Source organism: Protomyctophum bolini (genome assembly GCF_963924005.1).
Source record: "Protomyctophum bolini genome assembly, chromosome: 4".
In the NCBI taxonomy this organism is placed as follows: Eukaryota; Metazoa; Chordata; class Actinopteri; order Myctophiformes; family Myctophidae; genus Protomyctophum; species Protomyctophum bolini.
The window spans coordinates 39774154-39800362 of NC_137865.1; the positions used below are offsets into that span (position 1 = coordinate 39774154).

A 26209-nucleotide genomic window follows, 5' to 3' on the forward strand; every position below is an offset into this window, starting at 1 on the left:
GCGGTGGGCTGGCAGGCGAAAATAGCAAAAGCTATACGTGTAATGTAAATATTTCGGCACAATCCAAGTAGTGACAATGAACAATGTTGATTTAACTAAGGGATTCGCTGAGTGTTTTATTTTGTAAATACAGGGATTTAGAAGGGATAAGCACTAATTTCTCCCCTTCCTTCTTTCTGTTATCCTGCGAGGGCCCTAAAAAGCAAGATGGCTGATTGTGAGACTGAAAGAAGTAGTGTGGGGGCGGGCCTGGTGGGCCTATGAGAACACAGAGCAGTGTTGCCAGGTTTGCGAATTGTAAGCGAGTTGTAGTGTGTGTAAATAGCGTGGTTGTGGCCTTGTTTCTGCCCCTGTTGGGGCAACAGAACATGTAGACCAGTTTCTGTCCACCGCTTTTGGCCACGTGACCAACTTGACAAATGTTAAAATAGATATATCGGTGGTTCTCAAACGTTAACAATAACCAGCCCTCAACATGGAATGAAAGATAATGTGTCTGTGTTTGTTTAGTCGTGACCACCTTGTGTCTTTGTTGTTTCTCTACAGAAAAAGCCTCTCTCTGCTGTTATAAAGGAAGTCTGTGACGGGTGAGTGTAGAATACTTACTTTTTTTAATTTTTACTTGTAACATTTCTATATTGCAGTAATAATACTTTTACTTGAGTAAGAAATGTGAGTACTTTTTCCACCACTGTCGGTCGGTCGGTCGGTCGATTGATGTGTGTGTGTGTGTGTGTGTGTGTGTGTGTGTGTGTGTGTGTGTGTGTGCAGGTGGAATCTCCCAGGTCCTGATAACTATGCCCTGCAGTATGCAGATGGAGTACAGACGTACATCACTGAATCGGTGAGTCAATACATCATCTTAGAATTCTACCTGTGTTAATGAATCAATCAATTATTATGTCAATAAATCATCTTAAGCCTTATTCATAGTCTGGATTTTCGGTGGTGAGGTGACCACCGAACTACAACATGACGTCACCTCACCACCGGAGCGGTGGTCACCTCGCCACCAAAAATCCAGACTATGAATGAGCCTTTAAAATTCTACCTGTGTTAATGAATCCACTATGACGTCAATCTCTGAACACAATCTGCAGGAATATTCAGCCAGCCAGGTAGATTCCACTGAGCTTAATCTTGGCGGATATTCATTGACAATTTGAAAGCTCAGAATGTGGCGCGACCTTTGTGTGATGCTGCTGCTGCATGTAGAATGATGAATGAATGAAGACTTTTATGTGTGTTGGTACAGAATTCATTATTATGTTTAAGAATGTGACGAGTCAACAATGTGAGCTTTATGCCCAAAACCAGTTGAGCTCCTAGCTTAACATTAGCATGTTCTCCAAAAGGGACTCCTGTTGATTTCGTCGGCTAATACTAAGACGAAAAATGTTCGTCGACTACCTTTTGTAACAATACAAAAACTACATATAAACTAAGCCATGGTGACTAAACTATGACTAAATATACTGTAAATTTTGTCAACAAATAAAAACTAGACTAAATGTTAGGAAGGGAGTAGTGGACAAGAGATCCAGTAAAAGTAAAAGACTCAATACATTTTACACTTGGTTGCATGCTGAAAATAGCTGATCTACAAGCTCACAACGCGTCGCAGCGTGACACCTTGTGAGCTTGTAGATCGGCTATTTTCAGCAGGTGTAAAATCAGCCATTACGATGGCATCAAGGCCCGCCAAAATACATTTTAGTCGACTAAATCAACTGTAACTAGACGAACACTAAAGCATTCCAGGTGACTAAAATGTGACAAACACTAAACTATTCAAGAGACTATGACTAAAACTAAAATAGAGATCTTCTGCCAAAAACAACACTGGCCTCCAAAAGGGTCAAAGGTCAGTTCACAGACGGTCAACATCGCAGTAGTGTGTCTGCTATTATTACATCCAGGAAGTCTGTAATGGACAGATACCGTCTCTCTCTCTCTCTCTCTCTCTCTCTCTCTCTCTCTCTCTCTGTCTCCCTGTCTGTCTGTCTCTCTCTCTCTGACATGAAGTGTGTGTGTTCTGAGTAAACAAAAGTCATTTGTGTACTATTTAAAAATGTTTTCTTGTGTGTGTGTGTGTGTGTGTGTGTGTGTGTGTGTGTGTGTGGTGTAGAATCGTCTGGACATAAAGAACGGCTGCATTCTACGACTGACCAAAGCACCGGTGAGGAGAATTTGACCAACCTCTCAACTAGTACTGACTCACTCACTCACTCATTGACTCGCTCAACTTCCAATTCAAAGGAGAAAACATACGTTTCCATTGCCAAAGCGTGAAAAAAACATAATAAAACAATGTGAGACAGAAATGAGGAAATTTGGAGGGGGTACAGTACACAGCATTGTGTAAACATTGCTGTGTCACAGTGTAACTTGTAAAAACTGGCTTACAAAACCACTAATGGTAATGTTCGGTTAGAAAGGTATGTAGACATGTTGGCTTTATGAAACATTGGTTTAAACATGTTAAGCTTTTTTTTTTATTCATAAAATAATTGTTGTTAATCACAATTAACAATAATTGACATGTAATTTTCATGCCCTCCCTTACGCACGCACGCACGCACGCACACACTCACGCACACACGCACTCAAGCACGCACTCATTCACTTACTCACCTACTCACTGTGTGTGTGTGTGTGTGTGTGTGTGTGTGTGTGTGTGTGTGTGTGTGTGTGTGTGTGTGTGTGTGTGTGCAGGGCCGATGTGCAGAGGACCTCTACAAAGGCATCCAGAGCTCAGACTCGGGTGTCCGATGTGACTCGTTAAAACAGCTGGCCACCGTTTCAACCGACGTCACGTTTGCTCAAGAGTTCATCAGCCGAGACGGACACTCCCTATTGGTCAAGATAGTGGAGGACGCTAAAGAGTCAGTAAACCCTCTTGTCTGTGTGTGTGTGTGTGTGTGTGTGTGTGTGCGCGCGCGTGTGTGTGTGTGTGTGTGTGTGTGTGTGTGTGTGTGTGTGCGTCATGATGAGTGTGCTGATATCAGCCCTTGTATCTGCCAGAGGAAGCACTTTAGAAGCAGAATGACTTATTTCATTTTTTACTTTCATTTTGTCCAGCCGTGTGTTTCTAGTGATTCCACTTTTTCTCTCTAAATCATTCCATGGTCCATGGTTTTGATCAGTCCTAATTTCTGACTTAACCAAGCATCTCTTTTGGAATATTAACGCTTCTAAAGAGAGATCAGACTTAGTAGCGCGAGGTACTAACGGGACATTACACCTCCCGGCTTTTCAGAGTAAAATCTGCCTTATCTGCTTGGCACTCTATTGCCATTATTCCGAAAAATCGCCCCGGTAAAAATAGTGATAACTAGAACTGCACTCTGCCGAGTGCATACTTGCTTGTTGCACACTAGTAGGCCATAAATGGCCTACTAGTGCACAAGCAGAGCGCGCAAGTACTTTCGACCGCTGGAAAGTATCACATCTCAGTATCTCTGTAAAGGAACGTTTGAAATGTATAATCATTACGTGTAACTATTTGCTACCTAACTACTTTTTTACAGAAAAATGAATCATTGATATGTGATGAAAAAAAAGGTATATAAACTATTATACTATAACTGTATAAAGTTGTAATTTGATTAGCAGTATACTGTGGTTACTTGGTTCCAAAAAGTGAAGACAAGTTTTCTTCAACGGTAAATCTGTGCCTGGTTTGCTGGGACTAGTTACAACATTACGTCATCCTTGAGAGAGTACATGGTGTGTATATGACGTAATGTTGTAACTTGTAACTTGTAACTAGTCCCAGCAAACCAGGCACAGACTGTATGTAGTTGTTCTAGTTACAACTACATACAGAGTATGTAGTTGTAATTTGATTAGCAGTATACTGTGGTTACTTGGTTCCAAAAAGTGAAGACAAGTTTTCTTCAACGGTGAATCTGTGCCTGGTTTGCTGGGACTAGTTACAACATTACGTCATCCTTGAGAGAGTACATGGTGTGTATATGACGTAATGTTGTAACTTGTAACTTGTAACTTGTAACATTACGTCATATACACACTATGTACTCTCTCAAGGATGACGTAATGTTGTAACTAGTCCCAGCAAACCAGGCACAGATTCACCGTTGAAGAAACTTGGCTTCACTTCGAAGAGACCAAGCGAAACGATTACTTGCGCGCTCTGCTTGCGCAAGTAACTACATACAGAGTATGTAGTTGTAATTTGATTAGCAGTATACTGTGGTTACTTGGTTCCAAAAAGTGAAGACAAGTTTTCTTCAACGGTAAATCTGTGCCTGGTTTGCTGGGACTAGTTACAACATTACGTCATCCTTGAGAGAGTACATGGTGTGTATATGACGTAATGTTGTAACTTGTAACTTGTAACTTGTAACATTCACTTCGAAGAGAAGAATTAGTTACAACATTACGTCATATACACACCATGTACTCTCTCAAGGATGACGTAATGTTGTAACTAGTCCCAGCAAACCAGGCACAGATTTACCGTTGAAGAAAACTTGTCTTCACTTCGAAGAGACCAAGCGAAACGATTACTTGCGCGCTCTGCTTGCGCAAGTAATAAACAGAACATTTTCAGGTGGGTTGAAAATGTTGTCAATTCACCGCTCACCGCTCCAAAAGATGGGTCAAATGCGGAGAACAAATTTCACTGCGGTAACGTGTGTGACAAGTCGTACGACTTTGACTTTGAGGTACATAATAGCAAAACTTATTTTTGTTTGGCTTCCTCCGGACAATGCGGCAGCATAATATATAGCAATGAGTGCCATCCTAACATAGAGCTAATTTAATGTAACGACTGTTATAGAGCTAATTTAATGTAACGACTGTTATAGAGCTAATTCAAAGTAATGACCTCGTCATGATGTTCTGTTTTCTGTGAGCACAGAGCTCCAGTCATCATGACCCACACACTGACAGGCTTCATGGAGCTGATGGATCATGGGATCGTTTCATGGGAAAACCTCTCGTGTGTCTTCATCAAGAAGGTATCTGTCTGTCTGTCTGTCTCTCTGTCTGCCTGCTTTTAACCCATTTAGATCTGTGTCACCTTATAGCTTTTAACCACTTTAACCATTATTTGAAACTTTAGCTTAGCTGTTGAAAAATAGCACATCTACACACGCTTGTACATCTGCTATTTTTGAAAAATTGTGAAAACGTGTGCAAATCTATGAACATTCTTTCACAGTGAACGTTTTTAACTCAAACATTTGCTTCTGGGTGGGGTGGGGTGGGGGGTCCCTGGAACAACATATTTTCAGTTGCGGGTCTGTAGCCAAATACAGATAATTATGTGCATCCTTGACATGAAAAGGTTTGAGCACCACTGATACGTTTAGCAGAAAACTGTCAGGATTTAGGAGACTTTTAACGGCCTCCGGTCTAAATGGGTTCAAATTGGTTTGAATGTGCGTTCCCTTCTCCTTGTTATTGTCCATGGTCTAAACCAGTGGTTCCCAAACTTTTTCATGTCAAGGACCCCCAAATTGATACTGATGAGCCCGCAGACCCCTATTTGAAAAATATATGCCAGGGACCCCCATAAGAGAAGGTTTTGACGGCTCTAGCAATGATTCTCAACCCGTTTAATTTCAAGGACCCCCAGTTTAACATGCATATTAGTCTACGGACCCCCATTTAATGTAATTTCTATCCGATATTTATGAATATTCTTTCACAGTGAACGTTTTTAACTCAAACATTTGCTTCTGGGTGGGGTGGGGTGTGTGGTCGCTGGAGGCTGGAACAACATATTTTCAGATGGGGGTCCGTGGCCAAATACAGATAATTATGTGTGTCCTTGATATTTATATTGTAAAATCAATATTAATGTAACTCTCAGAGTTACAGACCCATAAGGGTCCATTTGGTTCCAAACTATAATTTAGCTGGGGACCCCCTGGAACTCCCTCAAGGACCCCTGGGGGTCCCCGGACCCCACTTTGGGAGCCGCTGGTCTAACCCCTCCGTTCTCCCCCCCGTTCCGTCTCGTTTTCACGTTTCTTTTAGATCGCCAGTTTCGTCAACGCCAAGGTGGCGGACGCCTCCATCCAGCAGGTGTCCCTGGACATCCTGGAGAGCATGGTGCTGAGCAGCCACAGCCTCTTCCTGCAGGTCAACCAGGAGGTCACTCTGGAGAGGCTCGTCGCTCACATGCAAGTGTACGTTAGTTCACCCAAAATACTTATTATCGTATTTATTATGTCGTTTTTTTTCGTGGTTGATCTTTGGTCCCGATGTCGTAACTATCCGACACCCTATTCCCCCAAACCCTGACCTAACCCTGACCGCACGTGAAAGCCACGGGTAAGTCTTAACCAGCGACGTAGGTCGGAGCCACGGGTGTGTCTTAATACCGGTAGCTACCTTTGTATTTTGCCAGGAGACAAGAAACAAACATAAAAACATTTTAATAAAACACAAAAAACTGAACAATTTCATAAAAAACTGACCAAATAAATCTGGATTTTCTTTTTCTTTTCTTTTTTAAAATTTTTGTTATTTATCTATTCTACACTAAAATCACACCCGTGTGAACTGAGTGATGCAACTCCCCCCCCCCCTCTCTCTCTCTCTCATTAGCAGGCACCAGTGCAACACTATCCCTCTCTTTGTGTCTGGCACAACAGCGCCCCTACTGGTACTCATAGTCATATACTGGTGCTCATTAACCAACACATAGGCACATAGGTAAACACGTGAACACGGACATTGCTGTTCCTTGGAGTGGTTGCACCACTCAAAAATGTCAGTATACTTAAAATTAAAATTAGGACATGTCATCGGCCAAACCATCTTTTTAATGTGGATTTAAAGTTTTCAAAGGAACTGATTAACTTGACGCTGGAAGGCAAGCCATTCCACTGAAGGAATGATGTTTTTCCCATATTGCTGTGAAAATGTCAGGGTTTGAAATCAGTAGGGCTCCCTCTGGTGTAGTGCCTGTGAGTATCACTAACCCTTGAAAAGTAGTCACTGAAATATTTGGGTGCTACATTGTTTCTAATCCTGTGAACTAGACACATTTTAAACTGGGATACTCTCTCCTCCACTTTAAGCCCAGACTGTTGAAGTGGGCGGGGAGAAGGTGAGTTCTTTATTTTCGGAGGTCTGGAGTTTCTTCTTATGGGTCATAGAAATGCCAGTATACCAAGATGTACAGGCATAGTCAAAGTGGCATTGTACAAGAGCCCCAGCCAGAATCTTTAGGGTGTTTATATCTAAAAGGGTGAGTCTTAACTAGGGATGCCGCCGATTCATCGATTTTCCGATTAATCGTCTGGGTCTCCGAAATCTTAATTTTTATATTTCATATTCGAAATGACCTCTGGCACTCCACCGTTTGAAGTGCATTTCGCTCACACCAGAGTTGCGGGTGACCAATCAAGAGCCCGCTGTTCAAAGTGAGCCTTTTTTTGCTGTGATGTTGGAATCTGTTCATATTCATAACCGCCCCTTGGAAATAAATCCTCCACAGTCTGAAGTTCAAGACTGATTTTAGTCTGGCCATGCCAGGCTAGATGCTTCGTCCTACCCCTCCCCCTACCACATCTACCTAGATGTTGCTTGTAGATCGGCGATTTTGACTTTGAGTCCCGGGCGGACATCGACATTTCTCTTTTGGGTCTCGAGCTAAAACTGAGCTGGAAGACTTACAGTATCTGTTTGATCATTTTTAATTTGATAACTGCGGACATTTGTGAATGAGGACATAGGGCTGGGCACTGATGAAACCTGTTTATGTGTGCCTGTGGGCCATACCTCTCTAGACCGGATAGACCGAATGAGCCTACAAGCTGATCCTAGTGTAACTTGCCAGAAAATCATAATTATGTTAGCTCAGTGGACTTAGTGGTTAGGGTGTCTGTCCGCTCTGAGTCTGGGAGGTCGGGGTTCAATTCGTATTACCAAAGACTATAAAAAAAACACATCCATGTGAACTGAGTGGTGCAACTACCCTCTCTCTCTCTCTCTCTCTCTCCCCCCCCCCTCCTCTCTCTCTCTCTCTCTCTCTCTCTCTCATATTAGCAGGCAACAGTGCAGCACTGTCTCTCTCTCTCTGTTTCTGGTACAACAGCGCCCCTACTGGTACTCATTGCGAACGCAGTGATTGCGAAAGCAGTGAGCACTTACTATGAGACCTAGCAGATCATTGCGAACACAGTGAGCACTTACTATGAGACCTAGCAGATCATGTCTGTCTGTGTGTCTGTCTGTGTGTCCCCCCTTTGTGCCCATATATGGAGCTGAGTGATTTGTTTGTGATTGATGCAACACACTCCATATTTGGACGTATAGCTGCTTTGGGGACTCCTTATATGGTTATGGCTAAGTTAAAAACTTAACTTAAAAATAACTTAACTTAAAAAAATAATAACTTAAAAATAAATCTTAAAAAACCCCAAATATGTACGAGCTGCGTTCGCTTCCCGCGTTTGCGCGTCTTACTGGTAGTCATACTGGTGCTCATTAACGTCACATACTGTAGGTGAACCAACACATAGGTGAACACGGACATTGCTGTTCCTTGGAGTGGTTGCACCACTCAAAACTGGGACAATGAATAGACAGTGTTGGGGAAGTTACTTTGAAAGCGTAGCTTGTAAAGCTACAAGTAGCTCACCATGGCAGTAGCTTGATCAAGCTACATAGCTACCCCTGGAGAAATGTAGCTTGTAAAGCTACAGCTACATAGGAAAAGTAGCTAAAAGCTACTTTTTATTTTTCAGCGTTAAATTGAGAATGTACATGCGGGAGACCCCTGCTCCCCTCTGGGAGACCCCTGCTCCCCTCTGGGAGACCCCTCCCACCCTGCTCCCCTCTGGGAGACCCCTCCTCCCCCTGCTCCCCTCTGGGAGACCCCACCTCCCACCCTACTCCCATCTGGGAGACCCCTCCTCCCCCTGCTCCCCTCTGGGAGACCCCTCCCACCCTGCTCCCCTCTGGGAGACCCCTCCTCCCACCCTGCTCCCCTCTGGGAGACCCCTCCCACCCTGCTCCCCTCTGGGAGACCCCCCCCACCCTGCTCCCCTCTGGGAGACCCCTCCTCCCCTCTGGGAGACCCCCCCACCCTGCTCCCCTCTGGGAGACCCCTCCTCCCCTCTGGGAGACCGCTGCTCCCCTCTGGGAGACCCCTCCTCCCCTCTGGGAGACCCACAATTGTAGCTTGTAACTTGAGTAGCTAAGCTACAAAAAATGACCCAAAAAGTAGCTGAGCTACTTGACGAGGTACACAAATATGAATGTAGCTAAAATACCACAAGCTACAGCAAAATGTAGCTAAGCTACGTAGCTCAGCTACATGTAGCTTAATACTCCCCAACACTGTGAATAGATTACCGCAGTCCTGACGTCACTCGGTCATCCCCTGGTTTCACGGAATGTAATTTCTCTATGGAGAATCATAACATTGGATCATCTTAGAATCGTCTCATATTTTAATTGTGGTCCAAAAACAAACAAACTGTCGGGGTGGTGGCTCTGTATCGTTTACGACAGTCAGCCACTCATATTTGATGAACTAATACGGCGGCGGTGATGATTTCTCACCATCAGTTGTTGCTTCATATCACATGCTTGTTTTTGACACGATATTAAATACATTACTTTTCCACCAGTGACAATGAATGTGCTCATTTAAATTAGTTAAATTTCCCTGTCCTTTTTGTCTTTTCTCAGAACCAATCAACAGATCCAGACCAAAGCCATGGCGCTGCTGATGGCCTTACTGCAGACAGCTGGAGATGCAGACAGACAGGTACTTTACTGCAGACAGACAGGTAGCACACAGACAGACAGGTACTACGCAGACAGACAGGTACCACACAGACAGACAGGTACTTTATTGCAGACAGACAGGTACCACGCAGACAGACAGGTACTTTACTGCAGACAGACAGGTAGCACACAGACAGACGGGTACTACGCAGACAGACAGGTACCACACAGACAGACAGGTACTTTACTGCAGACAGACGGGTACCACACAGACAGACAGGTACTTTACTGCAGACAGACAGGTACCACACAGACAGACAGGTACTCACCCTGTAAGACTCAAGCCACACCAAAGGGTCGGTTCGGGTCGGTACAAAAAGTTTTTGAGTGGTGCAACCACTCCCTTACGGAGTTATGTGTGTGGGTGGGGGGGGGTGTTTGGCTGGGTGGCTGGGTGCGTCTGAGCATGAAAACACCATGGTTGTTTTTCACCACCTGTGCGCAACCTAACACACACATAAACAAACACACACACTCACATATTAACTGTATATATGGTGACTTTGGGTGTGCCAGTACAGTACAGTGACAGTACAGTACAGTAGAGGGACCCCTACACGGTAACTGTCATTTCTCAACCGTTTCGGACGCGGGGCGGCTCGCCATAATCGGGCCGGCACCGGCACCCTGTGTGTCTGGATCTTCTGCCCCCCACCCCCACACAGAGTTGCACCACTCACTTCACACAGGTGTGATTTTCAAGGTAAACTACAGCAATTCAACTCATTGAGTTGCATTGCCGTGGTTTACCTTGTTTTGTTCTCGACTCTGCCCTTTTGGTGTGGTTTGTAATCTGGCTGATATTACTTGGGCAAGCAGAGTGCGCAAGTAATAATTTCGCCCGGTCTCTTCACCGTGACAGCCAACCCGCCATTTGATGTGTATGCAAAAAAAACAGCAAATCTGTGCCTGGTTTGCTGGGACCAGATTACATAAATGACCATATGTCTTACGTCATCATTTAGAGCTAGTCATACGTATACTATAGGCATGTGGAAAATAATCGATACGTATCGATACATCGATTATGACGTGCGCGATGCGAGTGAATCGGTTCATTCACTGTGTATCGGTAGAATTGACGGGTGAAATCTCGATGGATCGTTCGCGGAGTGCTTTCATCGGTAAAATCCGTGGTTGCACAGTTTTTTCATGGTAAATTTCACCCTATCCTGTGTTTCCGAGGCGCATTGAACGTACCATCAGAAAAGGAAGGAAAAAAAAGGTCTCTCGCAGCCAGCTCCGCACAGTGTGCGGCTGTGCGCTGCGAGCACGCAGTCAATGAACAGAGTTACAGAAGCTACCATACGACGGTGCAGAGTAGACACGTTGAGTTGACTATAAAGAGCACCCGCGACGAACAGAAGTGAGCCCCACGCACAAAGGAAGCACAACCTTTAGCTTTATAAAATAGCTGTCCGTCGATCAGTTGACTTTTCACTGTAGCGCTGCGTGCTGCTAAGGATCCACACTCCACAGCTGTTCTAGCTGATTCTCCGACGCGAATCTGCGTCGCGACTCGCGATCATCAATTTATAATGAAAGAAAGCTTCTGCAGTCTGCACACACGTGTACAACAACAACAACGCCACAGCTCATGGGTGTACTGCTTGCGTTTAAAGTCGTTTACAACCGTTCCACAACTTTCCACTGTCCAGCTTTCCCCTGCTATTCTCTGAGATAGAAGCCTTATTTATATTCTGCAGCAAGACGGTGTCGCACGCCTAAAATTGCAGATCCACAAGCTCACAGCGGGGCGTGGATGAGACGCGTTGTGAGCTTGTACATCTGCTATGTATTTATAACGTTAATAATACATGCAGGCCAGGGTCTTCAATGTTTTTTAGGTCAAGCCAAGGACCACTTAGCTGAGAGTGAGAGATCAAGCAGGGACCCCAACTATACATAGGCAATTATATTATAAAACTGTGTTGCAGATTAAACTACTTGTTTGACAGCACTACGAGTGTGACCTGTCATTTTTGTTTTGTTTATTTGTTTCTTTTCTATTTATATGTTGGTAACATTAATTGAGCTATTACATAGGCTATTACATTTTAATCTCTTGAACCCTCTATACTCAACCTCAAATTGACCTTTGAGATATAATTATTATACTATAGCCTATGATTATTAGTAATCTAACAATTCCACAATAACCAGCAGAGAGCAGACCCTTTGTTTACTTACATAATTCTATAAGTTGGGTTGTTTGAGATGCAGAGCTATAATACTAACCTACAGTAAAACAATAAATTGCTTTGAATTTAAATGTAATGCATTTTTACATGTTTTGGGAAATTAATAGAGCTTTAATATAAATCCTTTCTATTGTGATGAATCGCCATCAAATCGCATCGTATCGGTAGAGGGGTGAATCGCATCGTATCGCATTGATTTGAACTAAATGGTTATCGCATCGCATCGCATCGGGAAGAGGGAGAATCGTATCGCATCGTATCGCCAGGGGATTCCATGTATCTCTAATGTATCGTATCGCTGGCAGTGCATCGAGATGCGTATCGAATCGTGAGATGAGACGAGATTCACATGCCTAGTATACTATATACATAATCAGTCAAAATAAAATAGAAAATTGTGCCTGATCTGCTGGGACCAGAGTACGTGGTGTGTATATGTATGACTAGCTCTCAATGATGACGTAAGAAATATGGTCATTTATGTAATCTGGTCCCAGCAAACAAGGCACAAATCCGCTGTTTTATTTGCATACGCATCAAATGGCGGGTTGGCTGTCACGGTTTTTGGCGCAATTAACCACAGTATACCGCTAATCAACTTACAACTACATACTCTAGTCTATATAGTATATGTATACGTATGTCTTACGTCATCATTGAGAGCTAGTCATACATATACACACCACGTACTCTGGTCCCAGCAGATCAGGCACAATTTGCTATTTTATTTTACTGATTATGTATATAGTATACGTATGACTATATAGATAGAAACTTGAACCATACTTAATAATACTAGGTGTTTATATGCATAAAGTAGGTAGGCAAATATTTACACATTTCAAACGTTCCTTCACAGTAGGGCTGACCCAAAAAAATCGATTAATCGACGTTCAATCGATACGCACGGGAATAGATTTTTAAATTTTGAATCGAATAGTCATTTAAAAAAAAGCGTCCGCTTTTGGTCCGCGAGACGGCCCCATTTGGTCCGCGAGCCATGCTTGCGCCTCGCAGCACCTCGCAACGCCTCCTCTTTCCCCGTGTTAACAAGGAAGGCAAGCGCATGCACCACAGCTCAGTGGACATTAAATATAGGCTACCTTGTTTGATAAGTCATATAAAAACATTACTTACACGAAAATGAAAATATAAACTTCACAGATTATAGATCACTTGGAATTATAACAATCTGTTGAGTATTGCCTGAATAATGCCACTATAAAATCTCAACCTTTATCGATGAGCCATTACGCTGCTTGGATTCACATGGTGAGTGCGCTCAGTGCACCGAAGAATTGATATTTTTTGCTCCTACAGACCCAGACCAAAACACCTTTTCTCTTTGGCATTTAATTGCACCTGATCGTATTATTGTAATAATGTAGCATATACTATTTGCCTGTGTTTTGTCTTTTAATTATGCTTTTTTTTTTTGCGCCGATGGTGATGCGATGCTCCACTTGTTTCAGCCTGCAGGCCTACAGCACTTTGGTCAGCTTTTATTGTTTTAAATGTGCTATATAAATAAAGTTTGATTTAGGCCTATATTGGAGCAGGTGCTGGCAAATAACTAATTACTGTAATGCAGTGAAGTTGCGCAAATGTCAACTCAATTAGCAAGTGGAGCTGCATGCATTCTGCACTGCAGTCTGCAGATCTCTTCTTAGAGTTTACTTTAATATTATGGTTTACTTTCAACCATAAACCATAATATGATTGACAAACCTTGGATTATAATTCTTCATCGACCAACAGCGCATGCAGCATGACTATGAGGTAAATTTAACTATGTGGGATTTCTCCATCGGCATCGCATGTCGATAAAAAAATGGGATTTCACTAGTGGCATTATTCAGGCAATACTCAGATTGTTATAATTCCAAGTGATCTATAATCTGTGAAGTTTATATATTTTTTCCCATACGCACACTCACAGTCACATTAACTTTATGATCAATCAAATCAACCGTGGTTGATTTTATTTCTGACAAGTGTCAGGCTTGAAAAGTTCATTCATGTTACCGTTCGTTTACAATTGACAGAGGAGTTTGGATTATATATATTTTTATTTGATGGAGAGGTAATGCCTGTTTCAGGCAGTTGACTTGTTACGGTCGGATGTTTTATTAAGCCAAATTATTTGTGCGTCACTGCTTCCATGAAGGCTGCAAGCCTGCTACAGTTGTTGCTTATTGTTTAAAATAAATGAGACCAATACAAGCATGCCTTTCTCTCCGCTATATCGTTGTTTAAGCCAAAGAGTCACTGCTCGCGCGCGCCCCCCCCCCCCCCCGTTGACGTTTCGAAGCGTCGACGTTCGAAACGCGGGAATCGATTTTGAATCGATCATCAAATACGGAATCGAAGGTCAGCCCTACTTCACAGAGATACTGAGATTTGACAGTTTACAGCGGTCGAAAGTACTTGCGTGCTCTGCTTGCGCACTAGTTGGCCATTTATGGCCTACTAGTGTGCAACAAGCAAGTATGCACTCGACAGAGTGCAGTTCTAGTTAATACTGTCCTCGCTGCGCCCCTCACTTCACACGGGTGTGATTATTATTATTATTATTAAACCTTTCTTTAGACGCATTCACGGGAAACAATGTCATTTTGACCAGTTGTGTCATTCTGAAGAGAGACAACTGGTTCAGAAACCAACAACGACAACAGCCGTGACACACCAACAATAACAGTGACTCGCACGCACACACGCCTGTCTATCTGTCCTCTCTCTCTCTCTCTCACCATCTGGTTTTATGTCCTTGCTGTCTGCAGTCTCATCTGTTTATCTCCTTCTCTCTCCTCTGCCGAGGGATTTACATCTGCCTTTAATATCCCTCCCTCTGCTCATTCAGTTTTAAGTCTCCGATGGGGATGTGTTTGAGATCACTGCTTCTGGTCAGACAGAATTTAACACATAAATTGTCCAAATGTGTTGGATATTGATGGTCGATGACATCACAATTGAATTAATAATGTCCATATGTTAACCGGCCCTTTATCTTATGCCATTTTGTCACGAATGCTGCCTACTCGACGCATTGTGAGCTTGTAGATCTGCTTTTGTTCCCCCTTCTATTTGAGTATGTAGGGCTGAAGGGGTTAAGAAAATCCTGTTTCTTTACAAAACCTGCCTCTACATCTCATGACAAGCGCACGCACGCACACACGCACCCACCCACGCACGCACGTACACACGTACGTGTGTGTGTGTGTGTGTGTGTGTGTGTGTGTGTGTGTGTGTGAGTGTGTGTGATGTACCAGTGTGTGCCGCTCTCCTCACAGGGGTCAAAGTCTGCCACGCAGCCCCGCCCACTAATATGCCCAGCATACTGACCTTAGACTTAGAGCACACACTGCCACCCCGTGGTGGAAAGGTGTCATTACACCCTCCCCCACCCCCCTGGTATCTGCTGTCTGTTTTTACAACTACACAATAAACGTTTTAATTTGCATCGTCTTGTTTTTCGCAGGATCTGTTTGCATTCCTCGCCAAGAAGAACCTCCGACAGTTCATTTACAAGGTGATGTCTGTTTCATTTTGACAAAGTAGTTTCTAAATGTTCTGATGAATTGAAAACGGTGGACCCTTTTGTAAACCAGTGTAATGCTTAAAGGAGAATTCCATGCTAGAAGGCTTTCTTACCTTTATTTGTAGTTCTTACGTCCCCACCAAAGAGGTCCAGATGTTATTTTGTGCAAAAGTGCATTATTGGCTATTTCCCCTAATATAAGCCCTCAATGGTAGTTGGGTTTTTGTGCTAATTTGCTTATTTCCATCGAAATAAGTAGTAAAGTGTGCCGCTGGGGATACTATTTACATTATGAAGAGAGGATATATACAAAAAAGAGATTTTTGAGTAATGGAAATAAGTGAATTAGCATAACACCCCATAGCTCCATTGAATTCAATGCAATTAACTGCAATTCATTGAGGGCTTATGATAGGGGAATAATGCACTTTTGCACAAAATAACACCTGGACCTCTTTGGTTGGGACATAACTACAAATGGTAAGAAAAGGTAAGAAAGCCTTCTAGTATGAAAATAAAATTCAATCAATCAATCAGTTACAAATTACGAAGTGCGTTTTCTTCATAATGGTAACGTGTCGCTGTGTTGAAATTTACATTTCCAATTAAGTAAATGAATCCATAAATACATCCGACATTTAAATACTGAAAATAGCAGATCTACAAGCTCAGTGTGACGCGTTGTGATCTTGTAGATCGGCTATATTGGAAAATGGAAGCCATCGTTCTTGCGATTGTGCGATAATAAAATAAATCTATAAACCGGTATATTAAAAAAAATCTTGTATAAAAAAAATCTAGGTTGAAGATGGGTTGAAAAGTGGTGAAGTTATACAGTATGTGAACGCAAATAAAGCGTGTGTGTGTGTGTGTGTGTGTGTGTGTGTGTGTGTTTCAGAACATCATCCATAGCTCGGGTCCGGTGGGAGATGAGATGGCTCATTACCTCTACGTCCTGCAGTCTGTGACCATGAACCATCTGGAGAGCCGCATGCGCACGCCCCTCGACTCCTACAACCAGGTGACATGTCTGTCTGTCTGTCTGTCTGTCTGTCTGTCTGTCTGTCTGTCTGTCTGTCTGTCTGTCACGTTCCACTTCACCACAGGGGGGGGGGTGCAGTGCCCGGTGTCGGTCGAGTCGGTCGGTACCCACGGTTGTCCAGAACCGCCTCTGCCTGGGCTCAGGACACCGGCCCCTGCCCAGCGTCCGTCCATATATGGAGCTGGCGAGTTCTGATCTCACAACACTCCATATTTGGGCATGCCTGACACAGAACTCCATAAATGGGACACAGACATATCTGTCTGTGTCCGTGTTCCCGGCCGATACCGGCAATAAGTCACTCCCGACCTACTTATTTTATTGCGAACGCAGTGATTGCGAACGCAGTGAGCACTTACTATGAGACCTAGCAGATCATGTCTGTCTGTGTGTCTGTCTGTGTGTCTGTCTGTCCCGCTTTTGTGCCCATATATGGAGCTGAGTGATTTGTTTGTGATTGATGCAAGTGTCTGTCCCGCTGTTACGTCACCATGACTCAGCCATAACCATATAAGGAGTCCCCAAAGCAGCTATACGTCCAAAACCCAAATTTGTACGAGCTGCGTTCGCTTCCCGCGTTTGCGCGTCTTACTTGTTTATTACTTATAATAACTCTCTCTCCCTCTCTGTCTCTGTCTCTCTCCACCCTCTCTGTCTCTCTCTCTCTCTCTCTCTCTCTCTCTCTCTCTCTCTCTGTCTCTCTCTCTCTCCCTCTCTCCCCTCACCCCCCCTCTCCCCCCATCAGGACCAGAGGGAGATCATCCACAGTCTGCGTCAGTCGGCGTTTGAGACGGAGAGCGAGAACAGTCTGAGCAACGAGAGACGACGCTCCCTCTGCGCCAAGGAGTTCAGGAAGCTGGGCTTCTCTGTGAGTGTGTGCGTACGTGTGTGTGTGTGTGTGTGTGTGTGTGCGCGCGCGCGTGAATGTGTGTGTAACCCCATTCATTCTTTTTTTGAGGGGTGCGAGCCTCTCCTATGCCCACCTTTTTAAGTTTTTGTGTAAACACAAACATTGTGTGACAGCCAGCGGTGCCCACACTTTTTTTGACTTGAAAGCTACTCTCAAAATGACCAGCTCAACAAAATCTACCCACCCAAAATATTATTATAACATTTCTGAAAATAGTTTAAAAATGTACCCCTGAAAGGGCTTTGGAATAGCGGCACTGGCATTACATGAAAATGGAATTGGTACGATTTTGTTTTGTATAACTTAACTTTTTAATACTACTGACATTGATGCGCTTAAAAACAATTGCCCTATTTGATGTCAATCAATGAAGTCACCATAATTCAAGTGACAGATGCCATTTTCCCCTTTTTTAATTATTATATATATTTTTAGGGCCATCTACTGGTTAGATCAGGAAGTGAGCGCCCCTCACTTCACACAGGTGTGTGATTTTTTTATTTTTATTACTATCATTATTCATTATTGTGTTTTTCCATTCCAGAACAACAGTAATCCGGGCCAGGACTTGGTGAGAGCTCCGCCGGGTCTCTTAGCGTTGGACACCATGCACTACTTCGCCTCGCGCTACCCTGACGCCTACAGCAGGGTGAGCTATATTCATTATTCTACCCTGACGCCTACAGCAGGGTGAGCTATATTCATTATTCTACCCTGACGCCTACAGCAGGGTGAGCTATATTCATTATTCCTGCGCCATTGCCGTTGATTAATGGCAATTGTGCTTTTATAGTGCATTCGATGGATCGAGCCATGATGCTACTTACGTTAGCCGGTTAGCTAGCTGTGTTGTTGTCACAGCACTGGATCGTCCATCTTAGATCGTCGTCGCCATAATAATCCATTCTATCTGTTTTCTATCAATCGCCTTTACCTCCTATTCCTTGACCCAGATGGCATTTTTGGTCAAAACAACGTTTCTTTGACGGCACAGAGCCGACGATGTGGAGCTCTGATTCCATCTCTCTGTTTTCCCTCCTCCTCATCAGTTTGTCCTGGAGAACAGTACTGTACATAATGTAAAGTATGATTCCATCTCTCTGTTTTCCCTCCTCCTCATCAGTTCGTCCTGGAGAACAGCAGCCGGGAGGATAAGCATGAGTGTCCGTTCGCCAGGAGCAGCATCCAGCTGACCCTCATCCTGTGTGAGATCCTCCGCATCGGAGAGCCACGTAAGAGATCATAGAACAGTTATAACCCGACATTGAAACATATCTTCATTACGTCACCATCAGTATATATACCTCCGAGCATACGCACATTCGTACGAGCATGACCACAGTACTTATAAGTAATAATCATCAGTATTCTAAACAATACCACAAAATGCTTGTGCACGCGCCTCGTGTGTGCGCATTTTTGCGCTTTTCCACTCGGACAAGTGACTTTTACTTTCCCTCTCCACATGCATGAACAAAATGTCCGCAACACAGACATTAAATGCCATTGACAATGACGGGAACATTTACGTCATCTTGTTACGTAATATTTGCCATCGACAATGAAAGGAGAAATTACTACTATATGATGAGACTAATATGATCAAAATTTGTGGCCAGTATGAGATGATGTACGATGATAAAGCGCCCCTCACTTCACACAGGTGTGATTCTTTAAGGGGCGCTGCCCCTTCTATAAACAGCTTTCGTCTCAAGTTTTGCCATTGACACTGAACAGGGAAATGACGTCAGAATTCCACTAAATATGACATAAATTAAACATTAACCGCCATTGACATTTAATGGAGAATTTACGTCATAGTGTCTGAGGCAAATCAACATGTTATGTCATGATGATGTACGATGATAAGAGCGCCCCTCACTTCACATGGGTGTGATTTATTTTTATTTTTATGTATACGTTTTAGGTCCGGGTATAGGTCGTAAAATGTGCGCTAATAGGGTTGGATGAGGTCAGGTCAGCAGGCTGTCTCCATGAGGTCAGATGTAGAGTAGCTGGCCGGCTCCATATATGCAGATCTAGCCCAGCAAAGCACGGTCAGGACCTGGACGAATTAGTGACGTCTCGATTGGGTCCAGATCAGGTCAAACCAAGACTAGTCACATCTGTCCCAGAATATCACCTGATTTAAAGATTCTGCCCACTAAGACGGACATCCCTGGATGAATCAGGGAGAGACCGATCGAGGCCAGATGAACTTGTCATATCATAACTAGTCATAAAAATCACAAAAACAAAACTCCGCACCATGGGGGACCGGGCCTTCTGCTCAGCTGCTCCTCGGCTGTGGAACGCCCTCCCTGACCACCTGAGAGCACCACAGTCCGTGGACGCTTTTAAAAAGGGACTAAAGACCTTCCTCTTTAGTAAGGCATTTGCCCAGTCGGACTTTTAAGCTGCCCTGTGTGCTTATAACCTTTTAGAATGTTCTAACTGTTTTATTCTTATTTTTCTGTTAAATCTTTCTGCCTGTAGCACTTTGAGATTTGCTTCAAATGTGCGTTATAAATCAAATTTATTATTATTATTATTATTATTAGTCTGGCCCAGAATAGTCTTAGATCTGGCCCAGAATAAACTATTTTTATTTTAACTGGTGAAGATGTCTTGGAAATGACGTGAAGATCATCCCCAAAATGGGCTTGTGATCTGGCCTAGTCCTCGTCGTCAGCCTTGGTGGTGGCCGCGTTCCGCGTGTAGACCGTCTGGGCCCGGTGCTTGACCACGGCTCTGATCAGGCCCTTGTCCTGCAGCTCCTGGAGGGCCCGGCCGGCCAGCGAGACGCACACCCTCAGGCGCTCGGACACCACGGCGGGGGTGATGAGGCGGTAGTTGGGGACCTCCTTGTACAGCTTGCTGTAGGTGGCGGCGTCGAAGAGAACGGCGTTGTTCAGCTTGTCCCTCGTCTTCCCCTTGGACCACTTCTTCTTCTTGGCCTTGTTGTTGCTGCTGCTGCTGTTGGTTCCGGACTTCTGGGCCGTCGTTTTGGACCGACCGCCGGCCGGGTCCTTCTTCTTGTCGGGTTTGGGCGCCATGTTTCCTCCTCGTCGTCGGTCGAGATGTTGGAAGTGCAGAAAGAAAAAGATGCAGTGGCTGTTTTTATTTATTATAGCACTGTGATGACACTGCTATGACATGGTATTGATGACGTCAGGGAACATGTCCATGTATGGGCATTTGAACTTTATTTAGGCAACGTTTCGGTCAAAGACCTCCTGGTCTCTAAACTGCCTCCCCCTGGCCAGCCGGGGCGCCTGATGGAGGGGAAAGGAACTGGTTGGAATAACGTGTTCCTTCCACGCGCTACGTCCAACCAGGGGAACTCCCCCCTGTCGGGTGTAAAGGAGCAACTTGGACACTCGGGCATGAAGGAAGCATGAGTTCAAGTCCGTTGCTCTCCCCATGTCCCCCATATATGGGGACCAGGTTGGTGCTGGGTGTGTAGAGCCCAGGATCACATTAGATGATTGACACAGGGGTGAAAAATGGGTTACAAAATCACGGGATAAAAAAATATATTAAAACAAGACCTACTTCAGGCGTCTCAGATGCAAGTGCAGACAGACAGCTAAAGTATAACATAATGTCTTAACCCATTGACGCCTGGTGCAACGTATACGTTGTTCTACCCTTGATGCCGGCGTGCTCTCTGTGTCTCATCAGCTATTGCTATACATGTAGCAACATAACTATTTAAAAAAAAAATCATCAGAATTTGAAGATTTTCAGAAACCTTAGGTCAGGCCCTAGAAGGCGTTCCCAGATTCGGCCTCAGGCATCAATGGGTTAAAGCACCAAAAGGGGTTCCCGTCCTGATTGGGTTGACATTGGTTGATTGGTTCTCATGTTCTCAGTCGCCTGATTTCAGTCATTTGCTACATTCTACAGGAGTCATTTATGGAAGCGTGTCATGGACCCAAAACAGACAATATAGTTATTTTAAGATGAAACTGAAAGAGTAATAAATTAGTAAGTGTTCAAACTAGCAATTTTCGATGAAAAACCAGCATTAGTCATGCGTCCATATATGGTCACGCCTTGTGACATCACATCTCCATATATGATCACGCCTCCATCTCCATATATGGAGCTGACCTGTTCTGACATTCCATATGTTGATCCCTCCCCACCCGTCCTTCCTCTTCGATGTCTCCCTTTTGACTGATACCTGTCTATTTAAACTCTAGACGGGCCTTTTGACTGATACCTGTCTATTTAAACTCTAGACGGGCCTTTTGACTGATACCGGTCCATTCAAACTCTAGACGGGCCTTTTGACTGATACCTGTCCATTCAAACTCTAGACGGGCCTGTTGACTGATACCTGTCTATTTAAACTCTAGACGGGCCTTTTGACTGATACTGGTCCATTCAAACTCTAGACGGGCCTTTTGACTGATACCGGTCCATTCAAACTCTAGACGGGCCTGTTGACTGATACCTGTCTATTTAAACTCTAGACGGGCCTTTTGACTGATACCGGTCCATTCAAACTCTAGACGGGCCTTTTGACTGATACCGGTCCATTCAAACTCTAGACGGGCCTTTTGACTGATACCGGTCCAATGGGTCCATTCAAACTCTAGACGGGCCTGTTGACTGATACCTGTCCATTCAAACTCTAGACGGGCCTGTTGACTGATACCTGTTCATTCAAACTCTAGACGGGCCTTTTGACTGATACCGGTCCATTCAAACTCTAGACGGGCCTTTTGACTGATACCGGTCCATTCAAACTCTAGACGGGCCTGTTGACTGATACCTGTCCATTCAAACTCTAGACGGGCCTGTTGACTGATACCTGTTCATTCAAACTCTAGACGGGCCTTTTGACTGATACCGGTCCATTCAAACTCTAGACGGGCCTTTTGACTGATACCGGTCCATTCAAACTCTAGACGGGCCTTTTGACTGATACCGGTCCATTCAAACTCTAGACGGGCCTGTTGACTGATACCGGTCCATTCAAACTCTAGACGGGCCTTTTGACTGATACCGGTCCATTCAAACTCTAGACGGGCCTTTTGACTGATACCTGTCTATTTAAACTCTAGACGGGCCTGTTGACTGATACATGTCCATTCAAACTCTAGACGGGCCTGTTGACTGATACATGTCCATTCAAACTCTAGACGGGCCTGTTGACTGATACATGTCCATTCAAACTCTAGACGGGCCTTTTGACTGATACCTGTCTATTTAAACTCTAGACGGGCCTTTTGACTGATACCTGTCTATTTAAACTCTAGACGGGCCTTTTGACTGATACCTGTCTATTTAAACTCTAGACGGGCCTTTTGACTGATACCTGTCTATTTAAACTCTAGACGGGCCTGTTGACTGATACCTGTCTATTTAAACTCTAGACGGGCCTTTTGACTGATACCTGTCTATTTAAACTCTAGACGGGCCTTTTGACTGATACCTGTCTATTTAAACTCTAGACGGGCCTGTTGACTGATACCTGTCTATTTAAACTCTAGACGGGCCTGTTGACGGATACCTGTCTATTTAAACTCTAGACGGGCCCGCCCCAAAGTTATTCGTGCAGCCGCGCCCGGCAGCTGTAGATAACTAGAGTTCTCAACAGGTCCGAAATGTAAGGCCCTATACACTCAAGACACTGCCCCCGATACCAGGATCTGTTATGTTATGTTATGGAGCCCACCAGACCCCCTGTAGTAACTCAGAGGACCCCCTAGGGGTCCCCATCAGACCCCCTGTTGAAGACTCCTGTGGAAAACCAGTGGTGGTAAAAGTACTCACATTTTGTACTGTAAAGTATCAATACTGCAATAAATAAATACTTTTAGAAGTAAAAGTCCGGAATTCAAAATGTACTTGAGTAAAAATGCAAAAGTATTGGTATCAAAATGTACTTAAAGTACCAATAGTAGAAAGAACTCTTTATGCAGAATGTTTTCAAATAGCTATTTTCGAAAACATATATAATAAATTGCTATTAAAACAAAATGCTTTTGAAAATCGAAATTGCCAGAATGTATACAGGGCTGAAGTGGGTAATGTATGCTTTGTAATAATAATCAAAATCTACAGTGGCTGGATGGCAACCGCAAGGTTGCCAGTTTTAACTCGGGCTCCTCCAGAGTTAGTGTCGAAGTGTCCTTGAGCAACTCTGACTCTGAACCCCAAATTGCTCCTGATGTGCTGGTTGGTGCCTTGCATGGTTTCCGCCACCATTGGTGTATAAATGTGTGTGTGAATGAATGGGTGAATGTAATGCACAATCTATGTAAAGTGCCTTGGATAAAGGCGCTAAATAAATGCACCATGTACCATTTATTGCTGTACTTCACCCAGCAGATATGGGAGGGTTTATTTTGTTGTCATTAGTCATGTTTTCCAAACATCTCCGTCACAGCGTCAGAGACCGGATCGGACTTCCACCCCATCTTCTTCAGCCAGGACCGGCTGGTGGAGGAGCTGTTCTGTGTCTGCATCCAGCTGCTCAACAAGACCTGGAAGGAGATGAGGGCCACGCAGGAGGACTTTGACAAGGTACCGCACTGTTTGTGTGCGTGTGTGTGTGCGTGTGTGTGTGTGTGTGTGTGTGTGTGTGTGTGTGTGAGAGTCAGGAAGTGAGTAATCACTATGTAACGGGTGCTTCGATTGTTATTTAATTCACCCAAAACATTTTTTTTTTGTACCCGAGGATCACATAGTTCGAGACGCAAATATAGCTTGTTTTGAGCCAAAAAGAAGAATCTGATATATTACTAGTCCCATAAGCCAACGGAATTTTCATTTCAGATTTTTATTTCCGTTTTTTTTCCATATTAAAATAGGCATCAAAAGGCGAACTCAGCACAGATGGCGGTTGTCCCTGGATGTGGCGCTGACTGAGTTAATGACTAATGAATTTACCTATTGACCTTTGACCTCGCAAACATCCATTGCTGCGGCCCTTCTTCTTGAGCGAACTCAGGCCATTGTTTCTCCAAAACATTAAGTTTAATGAAGCGCTCTCTCTACAGTCGTAAACTCGGATGACCCTTTGACCTCTTGTGGAAGTGGACCCTGGTGGGGGGGGGGGGGGGATGCCAGGGAGGCCTTTGTGCCCCCCGGCCTGTGGCCTCTCTTCCCAGGCAGCACTGGGGCAACTAGGACAAAGGAGGGGCATTAAGGGTGGACAAAGAGAAGCGTGGTGGGCGGCAAAAAAAAATCAGAGGGGGAGAAAGACAATGGTGCAAAGTGACATCAGCAATAACAGCTAGGACTGGACCACAACACAGAAAACCTCTGGAAACTGACACACCTTTCTTCAGTTTCCACTTCACCCCCCACCCCCCGGGTGATAAAGGAAGATTAGCAGAGCAGAGAGAGGGATGAACTGGCTACTGGCATTAGTCTACGGGGTCCGTTATGTAGACTAATGCATGTCAAACTGCTTTCATCTCTCTCTCAGCTAAGGGGTCCTTGGCTTGGCCTGAAATCCTCCTATAAGTCCCCCTGCTGTATAGAGGATGTTTTGGTGGTGTTTGCATGTCACTTTCATGTCGGCAGGACGGCTGCCTGTGATTAGCTGTTCCATTCCTCCCCTCGGCCAGTTAAACCCACTGTCAGTTGTGACCGTTAATTAATGACACCGACGCTACACACACACACACACACACACACACACACACACACACACACACTGCTGGCAGATGGTGTGTGTGTGCGCGTGTGTGAGTGCGTGCGTGCGTGCGTCTGGTGGATCATTAACTTTTCCCTGAGATAATAATCCTCATCCTCTGCACACAGACGCATACAGGCGCACACACACACACACACACACACACACACACACACAGAGAGAGAGAACAGGGACAGCTGCCACTCACTCACTATCCTAACTGGCTAGCCTAGAGAGAGAGGGAGGGAGGGAGGGAGGGAGGGAGGGAGAGAGAGAGAGGTGTGTTTACCAAACAGAGCCAGCTCAGTGTGCATCTCTTCATTCCCTGGTCAGTCTACGTTGTGCATTCCATGTGTCTGGACATACATTTCTGGATATACAGTTGTTGTGCTTTTAGGACACAAGATGGAGGTGAGATATTTATGTATAATTGTCGTTGTTATTTGTTTGATTGTGTCTGAGATAGAGATTGAGTTCTCACCACATTCTAAATATATAGTCCCCCAGCTTTGCAACAGTCTAGTTTTATTGAAATGTGCTGGAGTGGCAATTCCACTACGAATACAAAACAATATCAAACCTATTCAAACCATACGACTTTCTATCAGTGTTGATTTCGTCGACTAAAACTAATACGATTTACCTTTTTCCACTGACGAAAACTAAATGGAAAACTAAATTAAAACTAAGCTATGATGACTAAAACTAAATATACTGACAATTTCGTCAACAAATATGAACTAGACTAAAATGTTAGGAAGGGACTAGTGGACAAGAGATCCACTATAAGTCATTTTACAATTAGTTGCATGCTGAAAATAGACGATTTACAAGCCCACAACGTGTTGCGCTGTGACGCGTTGTGAGCTTGTAGATCGGCTATTTTCAGCAATTGAAAGAAACAGTCATTACGACGGCATCAAGGCCCACCAAAATAAATGATATTATGATATTTAGTCGACTAAAACTAGACTAACACAAAAACATTCGATGTGACTAAAACTAAATGAAAACTATTCGAGAAAACTAAAATCAAAATTTGCTGCCAAAAACAACACTGCTGTCTGTCTATCCGATCCAG

At 44.1% G+C, this 26209-nt stretch overlaps 2 protein-coding genes across 4 annotated transcripts in view; one reads left to right on the forward strand and one right to left on the reverse strand.

Moving 5' to 3' along the window:
• Positions 1-26209, forward strand: part of elmo3 (engulfment and cell motility 3) — a 51835-nt gene that overhangs the window by 14863 nt on the left and 10763 nt on the right. For all 3 annotated transcript variants that reach the window (XM_080762371.1, XM_080762372.1, XM_080762373.1), the window contains exons 3-15: positions 547-587; positions 772-844; positions 2129-2179; positions 2716-2885; positions 4889-4988; positions 6013-6164; positions 9682-9760; positions 15460-15510; positions 16418-16540; positions 17307-17429; positions 18016-18120; positions 18595-18703; positions 23875-24011. In XM_080762371.1, the coding sequence (XP_080618497.1) occupies positions 547-587; positions 772-844; positions 2129-2179; positions 2716-2885; positions 4889-4988; positions 6013-6164; positions 9682-9760; positions 15460-15510; positions 16418-16540; positions 17307-17429; positions 18016-18120; positions 18595-18703; positions 23875-24011 (1314 nt within the window). The remainder of the gene's footprint in view (positions 1-546; positions 588-771; positions 845-2128; positions 2180-2715; positions 2886-4888; positions 4989-6012; positions 6165-9681; positions 9761-15459; positions 15511-16417; positions 16541-17306; positions 17430-18015; positions 18121-18594; positions 18704-23874; positions 24012-26209) is intronic.
• On the reverse strand, positions 20147-20527 carry LOC308313842 (small ribosomal subunit protein eS25-like; the record flags this gene model as incomplete). Its single annotated transcript, XM_080761170.1, has 1 exon — positions 20147-20527. The coding sequence occupies one exon, from the start codon at positions 20525-20527 to the stop codon at positions 20147-20149; it is 381 nt and encodes a 126-aa protein (XP_080617296.1).